Raw genomic sequence first — 15,879 nt, 5'->3', positions numbered from 1 at the left:
CCTCCTGAGATCTCTGCCTCCTGGGGTTCTCTGGTTCCATTGATTCCCTGGAAATCTCAATTTCCAACCACAGCTGAGCACCCAGGTTCAGCAGGCCAGAGCACCAGTCAGCTGGGCCACTGAAGATCCCCTGGAGCCAGATGGTCACTGCATGTTGGAGTCCCTGCACATGTGGGAGGAGAATACACCACTGGCTGGAAGATCCCTTCTGGGAATGAGTCTAGTGGGATCAAGGGCTGCTCTGGGTGAGGGTGAGGGTGAGAGAGAGAGAGAGAGAGATAGAGGGGGTATATGGGGATAGATAGACAGACAGATGTGGGGGGATAGATTGATCGATAGATCAATCATTCTCAAAGTCACTTTTTTTGTTTTTTCATTTTTATTCAGTGCCCACTACAAAGCAGGGAGTGAAACACAGCAGGCCGTGGGCAGGGCAGGGCAGGGCAGGGCAGGGCAGGGCAGGGCAGGTGGGAAGGAGGGATCAGCCGGGGGATGGATCTGCAATCGCTGAGGGCGACCCTTGCTCTGATCCCTTCTGGCTGCCTGGCCGGCGTGGGGCACAGGGGTGTGCCGAACAGGAGCTGCTCCCCAGGAACCTACTGTGGCGACTCCCGGAGAGCCCCACACCGCCGGGTCTGCCCCAGGGCTGGGTTCGTGTCTCGTACCCCAGATGACAAGAACCAACTCTTCCCCAGCAACGAGGCAGCCAAAGGGGGCTGGGCTCGAACATCTAACTCCCTTAATTTCCCTGCCTGGATACTCCTAGTTTGGGGGTGCCTGAGTGGATCTGTGTCAGCCTCCAGCTTCGGACTGGGCAGGGATTCACAGCCGGGCTCCAGGCAGCAAGCTCCTGATGGTGTCTTCGAGCCAGGGGATGAAGAGATATGAATATGTGCTCTGTGTTGATGCTGGAAGAGTGTCTGCAATGGGCCAGGGAAGTTCAGCAGCGCTTTCTGGCGGGGCTCAGGGTTGCAGGTCCTTCATCGTCTCCTGGATCCAGGGGATGAAGGCGGTGACTCTCGTGTACACGGCAGGGGGGGTTCCATCCTCGGGTCCCCAGGAGACGATGCCCTGGGCTTTTTTCCCACACACCAGGGGGCCCCCAGAGTCACCCTGTGAAATGGAAAAACACAAAGAACAGGGGTGAGCCACACTCATCCATTGCCAGTAACATGGCAGCTCCCCTTTCATTTGTACAGCCCCGAGCGCAGCAGGACCAAGTCTTGACTTCCACCCCAGTAGCCTGACACAAACCACAAGTTTCGCAAGGAAGCTTTCAGATTTACTTTGAAAGAACTGCTGCCTTCGTCTGGGTCCCCCACACACATCATGGTGGTGGAGTCGTAGTAGGGGTAGGGCCCATCCTGGTTCCTTGGACAATCGGCATCCTCCATCACCGCCATGTCGGCCTCCCACAGCGTGTCTGACATCTGCTTCTTCTCTGGACCAGTCCGGCCCCAGCCGGCGACGCTGCACTTGGTGTAAGGACGCACTCGCTGCTTGGCCGGGGGCAGCTTGATGAAGTCCACATATTTATTGTGATGAGCTTCACCCTGCAGCTACACACAGGCATGGACACAAGCACAAGGAAGAATACGAGGCTCACCAGGCCAATGAGGAAGAACCCATAGAAAATGCACAGCCATGAGTCCACTAGGTTTCGGTCGATGCGATGGGGGCGGTACCCGCAGCAGTGTGAGGTCACTGGGGGTGGGGGATGGGATGGGGGCGGTACCTGCAGCAGTGTGAGGTCACTGGAGGTGGGGGATGGGATGGGGGCGGTACCTGTACCAGTGTGAGGTCACTGGGGGTGGGGGATGGGATGGGGGCGGTACCTGCAGCAGTGTGAGGTCACTGGGGGTGGGGGATGGGATGGGGGCGGTACCTGCAGCAGTGTGAGGTCACTGGGGGTGGGGGATGGGATGGGGGCGGTACCTGCAGCAGTGTGAGGTCACTGGGGGTGGGGGATGGGATGGGGGCGGTACCTGCAGCAGTGTGATGTCACTGGGGGTGGGGGATGGGATGGGGGCGGTACCTGCAGCAGTGTGAGGTCACTGGGGGTGGGGGATGGGATGGGGTGGTACCTGCAGTATCATGATGTCGTTATTTTTCGGTGTATCGTTGTACTGCGGGTGGGGGATCTGCCGTTGCACGGGGATCACTTGCTGGCTCGGTTCCCATTGGCTGACGTTATGGGCTCCTAGGACCACAGTGATGATTCTCTGAAAGCTAAAAGTGACACGTGGGGCGTTAGAGGCCGGGGACGGACTCGTCTGTTTCTGGCTCATCAATTCTTCCTGTTGCCTTTGAGCTTGGGCCTCAGCTCCCCACCCATATCCAATTCCCCACTCCCAGCTTGGTCCAGGCCGGGGTACATGTCCAGCCCCCCAGCCCAGCTCCCTGGAGCTGGGAACCCCTCCCTGCCCTGCCCATTAGCCCCATTGATTTGCCCAGTGCTGGGGCTGGGCCATGGGTTGCAGAGGCCCCTGGAGACTCGCCGATGCCCCCTGAGTCAGTCAGACCCCTGGGCTCTGCTCCCCCAGCCTGGCCACCCCCTGCCCCTTCCCTACCAGCCCCAGAGCTCCTGGGTCTCCCTCTCCCACTGACCCCACCCACCGCCACGTCCCAGCCCAGAGGCACTTACTCTCCCTGGCAGTGAGCAGCCGTCAGCACAACAGTTGGCTTCACCAGGAATCCGCTGCACCTAATCCATTTCTCGTCACGTCGTACACGCAGGTAGGCCATGTAGGGCCTGGAGTGGGGGGCAGCTTCCCTTCCCCCGATGATCTGCCCTGGGGGAGAGCAGGTTCACGCAAAGAGCCCCCTTGCCTCCCCTGGGCATGGTCCCTCCCTTCTCCATCAGGCCACAGTGGCTGGACTGTGCGAAGCCCGACCTCCCAAATCTCTGCTCCTGTGGAAAATTGTGGCTTTCCCTAAAGGCGTATTGCTCGGAAACCCACGCCTGCCCCCTGCCCCATTGCCTGTGGCCGAAACCGTGTGCTCAGCCCTCATTGTGCCGATGGGGAAACTGAGGCCCAACCAGATGCTTTCTAATTCTGGGTGCGCGACTCCCCTCACCACGGCCTCGAAATCCTAACCTCAGGGAATGAGCCCAACATTCCCACCCGGAGGCGAGATCTGATCCCAAATCCTGGGAGGGTGAGCTGGGATAGGCCAGAATGGGCTGGGGTGAGTGCTACGGGGTGGGGGGGAGGGATTTCCAGGTCCTGCACCCCCACCTGCAGCTGGACGTTACTCTCCGCTGGCAGGTAGAAGCGAAGGTTTATTGGGTCACAGGGACACAGCAGAGATGGATGTTCACACAGGGACCAAGAGCAGGCAGGGTTATTCCTCTCGGGGAGAAGGGGGCCTGAGCCCTTCGCCCCCTTTTCCTGGCCCCAGATCCTCCTCTTTCAGCCAAGACTGACCCTTCCCCTACCTCTTCCCTCCCCCGCCTGGGGCATCCCCGCCGAATCTTTGTCAACCCTTCCCACGCAGCAGACACCCTGTGTCTGGCTCTCGGGTGTCGGAGCCCAACACACGTCTCCAGTGAGTCATGCCTAGCCTCCCCCTCCTTGTGCAGTGCTGCTGGGGGAAACTGAGGCACACACCCAAGCCAATCCAGCGAAGAGTGAATGCAACCACCTCCCCAGTCATGGTCCCAGTGACACCTCTGTCACATTACCGAATTGGAGGGAAGCAGCCAGATCGCTGCTGCACCCCTAGGTGGGGGTGTTGGCCCCAGAAATTGGTATAAAAGGGAGCCATGTGGGGTATTGAATAGGAGCTTATTGTTTGCTGATCTTATGTACGCAATTTATGTGAGTGTATAATGTCTGTGTGTGTAGGTAGGAATCTGTAATCTGTGTGGAAGCTGAATATTTCTCTGATTGTGGTTAAGCATAGCTATGGACAGGCTGAGTAGCAAAGCCCTGTGGGGCAATGGCTCTCAATGGGCTATGGACACACCCAAAGAATGGGGTTTGTCACCTGAGAGCTGCCAGCAGGGAACTTAGATATTGGCCTCTGACCAGGTGACTTGCTGCATACAAGAAGAGGCCAGGAAGGAGGTATAAAGAGGCCATGTGGTCGATGCCATTTTGTTCTCAGCTCAGCACTTCATCCCAGAGGCAGCACTGCAGGGATCGAAGAGCCTGGAAGACCTGTGAACCCATCCTGATCTTAGGATGTGCAACAAGAACTAAACCAGCAGCTGTAACATCTCTGCTAGAGCCTGCATCGAGGACTGGGAGATTCGGTGCATGTAACATACTATTCTTTAACAACCTCACTCTCAGGCTTTTCTTTCTTGTGATAATAAACCTTTAGTTTTAGATTCTAAAGGACTGGCCCAGCGTGATTTGTGGGTAAGATCCAGAGGGTAAATTGACCAGGGATCTGTGGCTGGTTTCTTGGAACCTGACAGAACTTGTTCGGGGTAGGTGGGATTGGGTGCTAGGACCCCCCACCTGTGTATGAGGCCTGGGGCCATCTGGGGCACGGATATTGCTGGCGTGTCGGAGGGGTTTTGCTCGGGAGGCTTCAGGCAGGCAGCTGAAGCGCTCTGTGGGACTGGTTTGTGGCCTATTTGGAGAGGTCACCAGTCTGGGGGCTGTAAGGAGCCCAGGATTTGAGCAATTTGCCCTGAGCGGATGCCCTCAGCTGTGCCCAGACACGGCCCGGTCCGTCACAACCTCCCCTGACGTATGTCCACTGATCTAGAGCCTCAGGACCTCATATCTGGTTGCTTTCCACCACAAAGTCCTAGTCCCAAAAGAAAGAGGAACCCAACCCACAATAACAACATTGGCCCATCTCCTCCCAAGCAGCAGAACCGGCTGGGCTCCAATGGATGGGAGGGGGAGGCCACATCTCTCTGGCACCGCCAACCATCTTGGCCTTACAACCATCACCCCCAGCTCACCGCGAGCCGGTGTGAGCCCTGGGAGATCACAGGAAGAACAGACCCCCCCCATTGGGTTCAGTGGTCACGTCTCCTTCACCCTCAATGATGGACAAAGATCATGCTCTGCAGACCTGCATGGGCTTCCTGTTTCCAAAGCTGGGGGTCTCACAGGGCGGGGGCCTGTCCCCTCGAGGGGCGCCAACCTTGATCAGGCCTCAGAGTGGGGGACGGGCAGGCTCCAGGGTGTGGAGAGGGACGGGGGGCCTTTCCCCTCTAGGATCTGCTGTCTCTGATCCAGGGGGTGAGTTTTGCCCTTCCCCTGCTCCTCTGTACACGGTGGGGGTGACACTGACCACTGTTGGCACTGGGGGAGACTCCCCGTGACACTCTGAACCCCTCTGCTCACCCCTGTACCGGACAGTGCTCAGTTTGGTAAAAACTTGGCCTTATGATTCCCTCTCTCTGCCGTCGGACTGGCCAAATTGCCTTCAGGGAGGGTCCCCCACTCCATTCAATTCTGCCTCCTCTGTACTTCTGATGCAGTGAGTGCCGTGGGCAGAGACAGGGATAGATCATTTGGGGGGGGGGGTCAATGCCCCTTTCGAGAATTGTGCGACCCTAGAATTGGAAGGGACCTCAAAAGTCAACAAGTCAAGTCCCCTGTCCTCATGGCAGGGCCCAGTACTGTCTAGACCATCCCTGATAGGTGTCTGTCCAATCTCCTCTTAAATATCTCCAGGGATGGAGATTCCACAACCTCTCTCGGCAACTTGTTCCAGTGTTTGGCCACCCCGACAGGCAGGAAGTTTTTCCGAATGTCCAACTTCAACTTCCATTAGGCTGTGTCTGGACTACAGGATTTTTTTGAAAAAAGTGGCCTTTAAAAAAAAACTATACCTGTGTCTAAACACAGCCTCTGTCCAAAAAGGCGTGAAGTCTCGGGGTACGTCTAGACTACAGGCTTTTGTCGACAAAGCTTCTGTCGACAAAGAGCATCTAGACGACAGCCAGTTCTGTCGACAAAGCAAGCCGCTTTGTCGACATAACAGCGTGGACGCAAAGGACAATGTAGATTCAATAACACCTTCTGTCGTCAGAACTCTATCGACAAAAGGCGTTATTCCTCGTAAAATGAGGTTTACTGTCATCGACAAAACTGCTGAGTTCACTCGATGTTATGTCGACAGAACTCAGCGGAAGTGTAGACTCAGGTATAGTTTTGTCGACAAAACCCTGTAGTCTAGACATACCCTAGATGTAGCCTTATGCAATTTAAGCCCCTTGCTTCTTGTCTTATCCTCAGAGGACAAGGAGAACAATGTTTTTCCCCTCCTCCTGACGACACCCTTTTAGATACCTGAAAACCGCTACCATATCCCCTCTCGGTCTTCCCTTTTCCAAATTCAACAAGCCCAATTCTTTCAGCCTTCCCTCCTAGCTCATGTTCATCAATCTTGTTGCTCCTCTCTGGATCTTCTCCAATGTCTCCATGTCTTCCTTGAAATGTGGAGCCCATAGCTGGACACAATCCTCCAACTGAGGCCTAATTAGCACAGAGTAGAGCGGAAGAACGACTCCTTGGCTACGTCTACACTGGCCCCTTTTCCGGAAGGGGCATGTAAATTTCACTAGTCATCGTAGGGAAATCCGCGGGGGATTTAAATATCCCCCGCGGCATTTAAATAAAAATGTCCGCCGCTTTTTTCCGGCTTTTAAAAAAGCCGGAAAAGAGCGTCTACACTGGCCCCGATCCTCCGGAAAAAGTGCCCTTTTCCGGAGGGTCTTATTCCTACTTCTATCGAGTCTATGATTCTATCGGCGCTGTGTGAGACAAACCGCCACATCCTCTCTCACAGACATCGCCGCTGAACAGGACAGTGACATGTTTTCATCTCTGCCTGGGGAGATCTTTCCCACCACCTTCCTGCAAAATTTGCCTCTCTCAGGATCCCTCCCTCAATCCCCTGCTGCTGCCTCTGTGCATCCAGTGTTGGGAACGCCAGAAGTCGAGAGACAAAGGCAAATTTTTTTGGGGGGGGGGTCTGCTCTCCCTTTGCTTAGTTGTTTCTCTTCTTTCAGAATCATCTTCCGTCAGAGAGATGGTCTGTGCAGTCAAGTGTCCCAAGCTTTTTGTTTATCATGAGGCAAAGTTTTCATCTAGGTTCTACTTCCTACCCCAGAATGGCCAATTTAACCGAGAGAAGGGGCATTTTATTTCATTGACACCTGGCTGAAGCATCGGCTAGTCTTTTATCTCTAGGGAACCGGTTTGTGGTGGCGCCACACACGTGAAACATGTCTGAGAAACATGCCGCAGTATAATCTTATCACTGTACCTGCAATGGCTATTTTATCCAGACAATAATGGTCAGCAAATTATGAGTTTTCAGGTGATACTTAAAAGGCACGCTAGGACTAAAATGCATCATAATCCTGTGTAAGCGGGGAACAAAGGGCTACAATCTGTCACAGGCCTGAGGTAACACACACCAAATGCAATCCCTGAAAACCTCCATTCACCCCACACTTCCAGGACCCTCAAAGCCAGCTCTACTCACCAGCCCATGTCCCAGGCAGCAGGAGAAAGGCCATGGGGAGCGGAAACAAGAAATGAACTTGCATGTCTGCAGTCAGTGCAGGGACAGTGCCTCTGCTGCAGACCTGCAGGGTTTATGGACTCAGCTTGGGGGGAGGGATTCAAGGGGGCAGGAAATCTCAAGGTCACCCACACGCTCATCTAACTGCAGGGCTCAGGTGCATCTGTTTCCAGCCACAGCCAACCACACAGTCTGGTGGCAAGAATAGAACATGAGTCAGCCCAGTAGCTGAGTCCCTGCACAGCCGGCCGGATGATGCCCCACTGGATGGAGCAGACTCCAGGGGGGATGTGTCCAGCAGGCTCCAGGGCTGTTCTGGGTGCTGGTTCACAGCTGGGCACATATGGGCTCGGACTCCCCTGGTCCCATCTCCGCTCAGCACCCTGCCAGTGTCTCTGTGGTGGGGATGGGGAGGCAGCGACTGATCTTGATGGCAGGTGGGAACAGGACCGTTCGATCTGTCTTCAGGGGGAGGGCAGACGTGAGCCAGCTGGGGTTGGCAGAGCAAGCACACAATTGCAGGGGGAGGGTTTTACAGTAGCACCCCCAGAGAGTCTGTCACTACATGCAGGAGATGTGGCCATTTCAGTGACAACCTACGCCTGGGAGATGGGACTGTGCAGACGGGAAGCGGCACAGCCGAGAGACACGTAGACCCTGGGCCACCCAGCTTATAGCTTCTTTCGGTATCACTGTAGCCCTGCTCCAACCACTGGACCCTGCTCCCTTCTCGGGGTGGGGAGAGCACCGGGGAGAGCGCCCAGGAGTGCTGGCTCCCTGACAAATCATTGCTGCTAGAAGCAACCCCCGCACCACTGCCCACCGAGCACTGGGGACACTTTGTGCCAACTGGCGAGATACTCCCTGTCCTTCCCGAGCCCCTCTGGTCTCAGTCCTGACAAACTCACCGCACCCAAAGCCCCGCAGCCCTGGTGTTCCGCGCTGCCCGTATCAAGGGGCAGCAGTGGGATGGCTCAAGTGGAACAGCAGTATCCAGGCAGAGGTGGGAGAGCGTCATTGGGGAGGCTACGGGAGAGGCCATGTCATGGACACCAGTGGGTTCCCTGGGGAGGGGGTAGGATCTCCATCCCGAGGGGTGTGTAAGTCCCAAATTCACCAAGCCCTGGCTGGGATGATTGAGTTGGGTTGGTCCTGCTTTGGCCAGGGGGCTGGACTGGATGCCTCCTGAGATCTCTGCCTGCTCTCGGATTCTCTGGTTCCATTGGTTCCCTGGAAATCTCAATTTCCAACCACAGCCGAGCACCCAGGTTTAGCAGGCTAGGGCACCAGTCAGCTGGGCTGCTGAAGAGCTGGAAGTTCACTGCATGCCAGAGTCCCTGCACACGTGGGGGCAGAATACACCACTGGCTGGACCATCCCTGCTGGGAATGAGTCTAGTGGGATCCAGGCCTCCTCTGGGGGGGGGGGGGGGGGGAGAGAGAGAGAGAGAGAGAGGGGGGGGGTGTCTGGGGATGGATAGATAGAGGGGGTGTCTGGGGATGGATAGATAGAGAGAGAGAGAGAGGGGGTGGTGTGGGGATAGAGAGAGAGGGTGGTGTGGGGATAGATAGAGAGAGGGGGTGTGTGGGGATAGATAGATAGATAGATAGATAGATAGATAGATAGATAGATAGATAGATAGATAGATAGATAGATAGATAGATAGATAGATAGAGGGGGGTGTCTGGGGATGGATAGATAGAGGGGGTGTCTGGGGATGGATAGAGAGAGAGAGAGGGGGGGTGGTGTGGGGATAGAGAGAGGGGGTGGTGTGGGGATAGATAGATAGATAGACAGATAGACAGATAGATAGATGGGGGGGGTGTATGGGGATAGATAGATAGGAGGAGGTGTGTGGGGATGGAAAGCTACGTAAATAGATCAGTCCCAGAGTCACTTTTTTTGTAATTTCATTTTTATTCCATGCTGGGTATGAAGCAGGAGAAATGCAGCAGGCTGGGGGCAGGGCAGGTCATGGCGTGGGAATGAGGGATCAGCCCCGGAGATGGATCTGCAGTCACTCCGTTCCTTCCGTTCGCCTGGCCGGTGCGGGGCACTGGGGTGTGTGGAACGGGCATTAACCCTGGCAACTAACCGTGGGAACGGCCCAGGGAGGGCAGGGCAGGTTTCAAGTGGCCCAGCAGGGCAGGGATCTGCCACAAACCTCACCAACCAGCTGACACGGGGCCGAGCCCCAATCCGCCGGGTCTGGTGGGGGTGTGTCCTGTATCCCAGGGGCTTGAACCTCGCTCCTAACTCCCCTAGACTCCCTGCCTGCATGCTGCTAGTTTGGGGGCTGCGTGAGGGGAACTGTATCAGCTCCCAGCTTTGGCCTGGGCAGGGATTCACGGCCGGGCTCCAGGCTGAAAAATCTTCATTGTGTCTCGTATCCAGGGCACGAAGACGGAGATTTTCGTGTAGACCCCAGGAGCTTTGCAAGGCCCCCAGGAGACGATGCCCTGGGCTGTCCCTCCGCACACCAGGGGGCCCCCGGAGTCGCCCTGCGGAACAGAACAAGCCACAGATGGAAAACGGCTCCGGGAGTCGTTTCTCGCTCATCCGCGGCCCAGTGACACCCCCCAGGTCTCTCCTTGGCCCCTCCCATGACCCCGCTAGATTCAGTATCCCACTCCCCTCTGTCCAGCTGGTCTCTGGCCCTTCCCCCAAGACAAGACCAGAAATCTCCCCATTGGCTTGGACAGCGCCTGGTGCAACGGGGCCTGATGGCCACTCGGAGCCCTGACAAGAACTCCAACAGCCTCATCCGTCACAGCCAATTGCCCAGGGGGGTGGAAGCCAAGAGGGGAGGCACCTTTGCAGTGTCGTACAGCTGGGCTGGGTCCCCCACACACATCATGGTGGCGGGGTCGTAGTGACGATACAGCCAGTCCGGGTTCCTCGGACACGCGGCGTCCGGCATCACCAGCACGTCCACTTCCCGGAGCGTGTTTGCGTAAAACACAGCATCTGGCCAAAGGCTGCCCCAGCCGGCGACGGTGCACAGGGTCCCTGGCTCCACCCTCTCGTGAGCGCTGGGCAGGGCGATGGCCCCCACCCACATGGTCGGTGACACGTTCCACTCCAGCTGAAACATGAGAAGGACGACATAGAATATGAGGGTCGGAGGCAAGAATATGGAGACATCAAATGCTCCTCAACACCGAGGGGGGTCACTTCAGGCAGGTAGATAGGAAAGGTGTGGTACCGGCTGCGGTGTGAAGTCACTGGGGGTGCGGGAAGGGATGGGGTGGTACCTGCAGCAGTGTGAGGTCACTGGGGGTGGGGGATGGGATGGGGCGGTACCTGCAGCAGTGTGAGGTCACTGGGGGTGGGGGATGGGATGGGGTGGTACCTGCAGCAGTGTGAGGTCACTGGGGGTGGGGGGATGGGATGGGGGTGGTACCTGCAGCAGTGTGAGGTCACTGGAGGTGGGGGATGGGATGGGGGTGGTACCTGCAGCAGTGTGAGGTCACTGGAGGTGGGGGATGGGATGGGGGTGGTACCTGCAGCAGTGTGAGGTCACTGGGGGTGGGGGATGGGATGGGGCGGTACCTGCAGCAGTGTGAGGTCACTGGGGGTGGGGGGAAGGGATGGGGGCGGTACCTGCAGCAGTGTGAGGTCACTGGGGTGGGGGGAAGGGATGGGGGTGGTACCTGCAGCAGTGTGAGGTCACTGGGGGTGGGGGATGGGATGGGGGTGGTACCTGCAGCAGTGTGAGGTCACTGGGGCGGGGGATGGGATGGGGGCGGTACCTGCAGCAGTGTGAGGTCACTGGGGGGTGGGGGATGGGATGGGGGCGGTACCTGCAGCAGTGTGAGGTCACTGGGGCGGGGGATGGGATGGGGGCGGTACCTGCAGCAGTGTGAGGTCACTGGGGGGTGGGGGATGGGATGGGGGCGGTACCTGCAGCAGTGTGAGGTCACTGGGGCGGGGGATGGGATGGGGGCGGTACCTGCAGCAGTGTGAGGTCACTGGGGGGTGGGGGATGGGATGGGGGCGGTACCTGCAGCAGTGTGAGGTCACTGGGGCGGGGGATGGGATGGGGCGGTACCTGCAGCAGTGTGAGGTCACTGGGTGTGGGGGATGGGATGGGGCGGTACCTGCAGCAGTGTGAGGTCACTGGGGGTGGGGGATGGGATGGGGGCGGTACCTGCAGCAGTGTGAGGTCACTGGGGGTGGGGGATGGGATGGGGTGGTACCTGCAGCAGTGTGAGGTCACTGGGGGTGGGGGATGGGATGGGGGCGGTACCTGCAGCAGTGTGAGGTCACTGGGGTGGGGGATGGGATGGGGGCGGTACCTGCAGCAGTGTGAGGTCACTGGGGGTGGGGGATGGGATGGGGGCGGTACCTGCAGCAGTGTGAGGTCACTGGGGTGGGGGGAAGGGATGGGGGTGGTACCTGCAGCAGTGTGAGGTCACTGGGGCGGGGGGAAGGGAGGCATGAGTACCAGCAGCAGCATGATGTCGTTTTTTAGCGTGTGTTCGTCGTATCCTTCGTGCGGGATCTGGAGAAGCACCGGGATCTCTTGTTGGGTGGCTTCTGGTTGGCTGATGTCATTAGCTCCCATGAGTACTGTGACTTGGCTGTAAAGACCAGGAGCAAGGTTAGGGCAGGAGGGTGCCCCCAACGGGGCATGCAGCCGGAGGGTCCATGTTGTGAGGGATGAGGAAGGAGCGTACGCCCTTTGCGGGCAGGGCAGCAGGGTCTTGGCTTTGGGGGATGTGGCTTTCCCATTCCCTTCCTGCCCCCACGTCCCAGCCCAGAGGCACTGACCGTCCGTAGCAGTGAGCGGCCGTGAGTACGAAGTTCTCCGCCACCAGGAACCCGCTGCAGCGACCGTGTTTCTTTCCATCTTTTATTTTCAGATAGGCCATATAGGGCCTAGAGTGGGGCCGGGATTCCCATCCCCCGATGATCTCACCTGGGGGGAGACCAGGTTCATACAAAGGGCTCCAGCACCGCCCTGGGCTGGAACCCTGCTCCCCATACAGAAGGGGACCCTCCAATACCTCACCCCCCCATCATGATGCTCTGCCTGGTGGATCCGTGTCTCTTGATTCCAGCCCCCTGCTCTGCTCTGCCCCACACTTGGCCCCCCATGGGGCTGGAGGGCAAATTCACAGCTCTGAGCTGGCTGGGTGGGGAATCGGTGCCCAACACCCCGGGATTGGGGCAGGAATCTCCCTGTCTGGAGTTAGCCCCATGTTAGACCCTGCAGTCCCCTCTCCGGCTGGGACGCAGGAGAAAAACGGTTTGTCCCGATGAGACTCACAAGCTGTTTCATTCTCAAGATGCCCACTTTTCACCCCCACTTTCTTCCCTGCCACTTTAACCAGGGGGTGGCCAATTAGATTCTGTTGATAATTGGCTGGCAGATCAATTAGCCTTTTTGTCTCTGGGGAACTGGTTTGTGGCTGCTCCCCAGATTTGGAAGGTATCTTAGTAACACCCTGCAGCAGCAACTTCTAACACAATCTGCCACCCCTGTTTTACTAGGACAATAATGGTCTGCAAATTATGGGTTTCCGAATGATCCCTCGCTAGGCAGGCTCTGTTCTATGGGTGCGGTGACCATTGGGGTAGCGGTTCTCACAAGTCCTGAGAAATCACCCACTGAATCGTGAAACCTCCCCATTCCCCCCACAAATTTCAGGGGCGCCAATCCCAGCTGTACTCACCGGCATGAGCCTTGGGGGGCAGGAGAAAAGCCATGGGGAGGAGAAGCAATAGGTGTTCCTGCATGTTTGCTTAGCTCAGGGTCAGTGCATCTGCCTCCGGTCTGGCTGCTTTAGAGACTCAGCTTGAGAAGAACGGGGCGGGGGAGGAGATCGGAAAGTCGCCCACACGTTGGTCTGTGTGCAGGGCTCAGGTGCCTGAGCTTCCAACCACAGCTGACCGCATGAGCCGACAGGAAGGACAGGCCGTGCCTCAGCCCAGTCGCTGGGGGTTGTAGGTGGCAGCGACCGATTTTGGGGATGGGTTGAACCGGGCCCTTTGATCTTTCTCACATTGGTGAGCAGAGTGGGCGGGGTAGGCCAGTACGAAATTCTCCGCCACCAGGAACCCGCCGCAGCGAAAGTATTTGTCTCCGTGCTGTATTTTCAGATAGGCCATGTAGGGCCTGGAGTGGGGCTGGGTTTCCCTTCCCCCGATGATCTCACCTGCGGGGAGACCAGGTCCATACAAAGAGCCCCCTCCCTGAGTGGGGATCCAGCTCCCCATCCCAAAGGGGATGCCCACTGCCTCATCCCCTTTCTGGGGGATCCTTGGGCCTGGATCCAGGCCCCCTGCTCATCTCTGCCCCACACTGGACACCCCATGGGGCTGGAGGGCCAATCCACAGCTCTGAGCTGGCTGGGTGGGGAATGGTTATTGAACACACCGGGAGTAGGGCCTGCCTGGAGTTCATGGCATTGGGGACCCCAGGTTAGATCCTGCTGCCCCAGACGTGTCTCCTTCACCAGCATCCGGTGACCAGCCAGGGATGCTCCAAGCCTGATGCGCGAAAAATTCGGTCCCATGAAAATTGGGGTGGTTACAAACGGCCTTTTCCTCGTGACACCTCGCCTGCCACCCGCCTCCATTATTCTGGGGAAACCGAGTCGCCACCCGGTGGGGGGGGGGGACGTTCATGTGATAATCTACGTGGGCTCCCTGGACAAGACCTGCTCTGGGGCTTTGCCCATGGGGAAATCAAAACCCTTTTGTGACGGTTCAGCTGTGAGCAAGTCTTCACTCAAGGGGGTGGGAGTGTTGGTAAATAGCCCATATCCACCTCATCGCCCCTAGACCAAACTCAGAGCTCCCATAGGGCCGGGTGCTGCACTCCCTCACACGCCCTGCCCCACCAGTGTCTAACAGAGACAGGCACAAGCGGATGCCTCTCTTTCTACAGATGGGGAAACTGAGGCGCAGGGCGATTGTTCCTATATCTGCCTATGGGATTTACATATGAACATCAGAACGGCCAGACTGGGTTCGATGAAAGGTCCGTCCAGCCCAGCATCCTGTCTGCTGACAGTGGCCAATGCCAGGTGCCCCAGAGGGAGGGAACGGAAGAGGGAATGTTCAAGCCATCTCTCTCCTGCCATCCATCCCCACCCTCTGACAAAGAGAGGCTGGGGACACCATTCCTTACCCAGCCTGGCTAATAGTCATTGATGGACTTACATTTATGGAGGTTATCTAGTTCTCTTTCTGGTATAATCCTAGCCTTCACCACCTCCTCAGGCGAGGAGTTCCACAGGTTGACTGTGTGAAAAAGAACCTCCTTTTCTTTGTTTTAAACCTTCTGCCCATTCATTTCATTGGGTGGCCTCTCGTTCATATGATGTGGGTGCCTATCAGGAAACCACGTGTCCCAGAGATCCTGGGCAGAGCGGAGAATGGGTCCCAGGTTTCTTGGTCCTGGCCCTGGGCCTTTGGCCAACCTCGCTGGCTGGGGCAGGAATTGGCAGCAGGGATCCAAAGGAGCCAGGTGTGGGGGAGGGGGCTCCTTATCCCCTAGGGGTGCTCGGAGAGCCATAGCCCACCCAGGGCTGGATTTACAGTTGGGGCAGCCCTATACTATTTCTGATGGCTGGGAACACAGGGGTGTCCCCACCACCTGCAGGGACTGGGGGTCCCCCCAAATTTTAGGTGCCCCACCCAGCACCACCTGTCCACCCACAGATCCTGCTGCAGCACAGTGCCCCCCACAGCCCTCCCACAACTCCCCCGTGCCCCACATGGACCCCCCAAGCCCTGCACCCCCATCTCCTCACTGCCCAGAACCCCCACCTCCACCCTCTCACACCCCTCTCCCCAAGCCCTGCCCCACAGCCGCACTCAGAACCCCCACTCGGAAGATCTCTGCCATAGTCCGGGAATGGGACACGGGGGCCTTTCCCCTTCAGAAGAGCTCCGAGCACCCCAGCCGTCTGGATGCCCTCTTTCGAAAAAGCCCAGTTGGCATTCCATTGCGCCTGTTTTTGAAAAAGCACTTTCGAACCAAGGCCTTCTTCCTTGTAAAATAAGGTTTTCCACGGTCGAAAAAAACTGCCGCCTTCTTTCGATTTACTTGCAAAAGAACGCAGCGGCAGTCTAGATGCAGGGGAAGTTTTTTTTGAAAAAAGGCCACTTTTTTTTCCCTAGAAAACCCTGTAGTCTAGACACACCCTGGGGAACTGGTTTGTGGCTGCTCCCCAGATTTGGAAGATGTCTTAGTGACGCCCTGCAGCAGCAACTTCTAACACAATGTTCCACCCCTGTTTTACTAGGACAATAATGATCAGCAAATTATGAGTTTCCGGATGATCCCTCCCTGAGCACGCTCGGCTTAAATTGTAACCCAGTTCTGTAGGTGCACTGACCATTAGGGGTCACAAGTCCTGAGAT

At 57.2% G+C, this 15,879-nt stretch overlaps 2 protein-coding genes across 3 annotated transcripts; both read right to left on the bottom strand.

Moving 5' to 3' along the window:
• Positions 1-415: 415 nt before the first annotated feature.
• Positions 416-2,793, bottom strand: LOC102459655 (granzyme B-like; the record flags this gene model as incomplete). The annotated part of the gene is made up of 4 exons (XM_075911882.1): positions 416-1,113; positions 1,287-1,559; positions 2,085-2,220; positions 2,645-2,793. Coding segments are annotated over 4 exons (708 nt in total), but the record flags the coding sequence as incomplete, so codon positions are not given.
• Positions 2,794-9,434: 6,641 nt separating this feature from the next.
• LOC142821182 (cathepsin G-like) lies at positions 9,435-15,196 on the bottom strand. 2 transcript variants are annotated; one of them, XM_075912007.1, is made up of 4 exons: positions 12,277-15,193; positions 11,951-12,086; positions 10,316-10,588; positions 9,435-10,004 (listed from the first exon to the last, which is right to left on the bottom strand). In XM_075912007.1, exons 1-4 carry the CDS (start codon positions 12,375-12,377, stop codon positions 9,849-9,851), a joined length of 666 nt encoding a protein of 221 aa, XP_075768122.1. In that variant the 5' UTR covers positions 12,378-15,193; the 3' UTR covers positions 9,435-9,848. The 2 variants fall into 2 exon arrangements, with proteins under 2 accessions (XP_075768122.1, XP_075768121.1); XM_075912006.1 differs by having other exon boundaries at positions 11,951-15,196.
• Positions 15,197-15,879: the final 683 nt, after the last annotated feature.

Source organism: Pelodiscus sinensis, chromosome 30, assembly GCF_049634645.1.
Source record: "Pelodiscus sinensis isolate JC-2024 chromosome 30, ASM4963464v1, whole genome shotgun sequence".
Taxonomy (NCBI): domain Eukaryota; kingdom Metazoa; phylum Chordata; order Testudines; family Trionychidae; genus Pelodiscus; species Pelodiscus sinensis.
The sequence above is the reverse complement of the archived record's forward strand: the minus strand, read 5'-3'. Positions and strand labels throughout refer to the sequence as shown.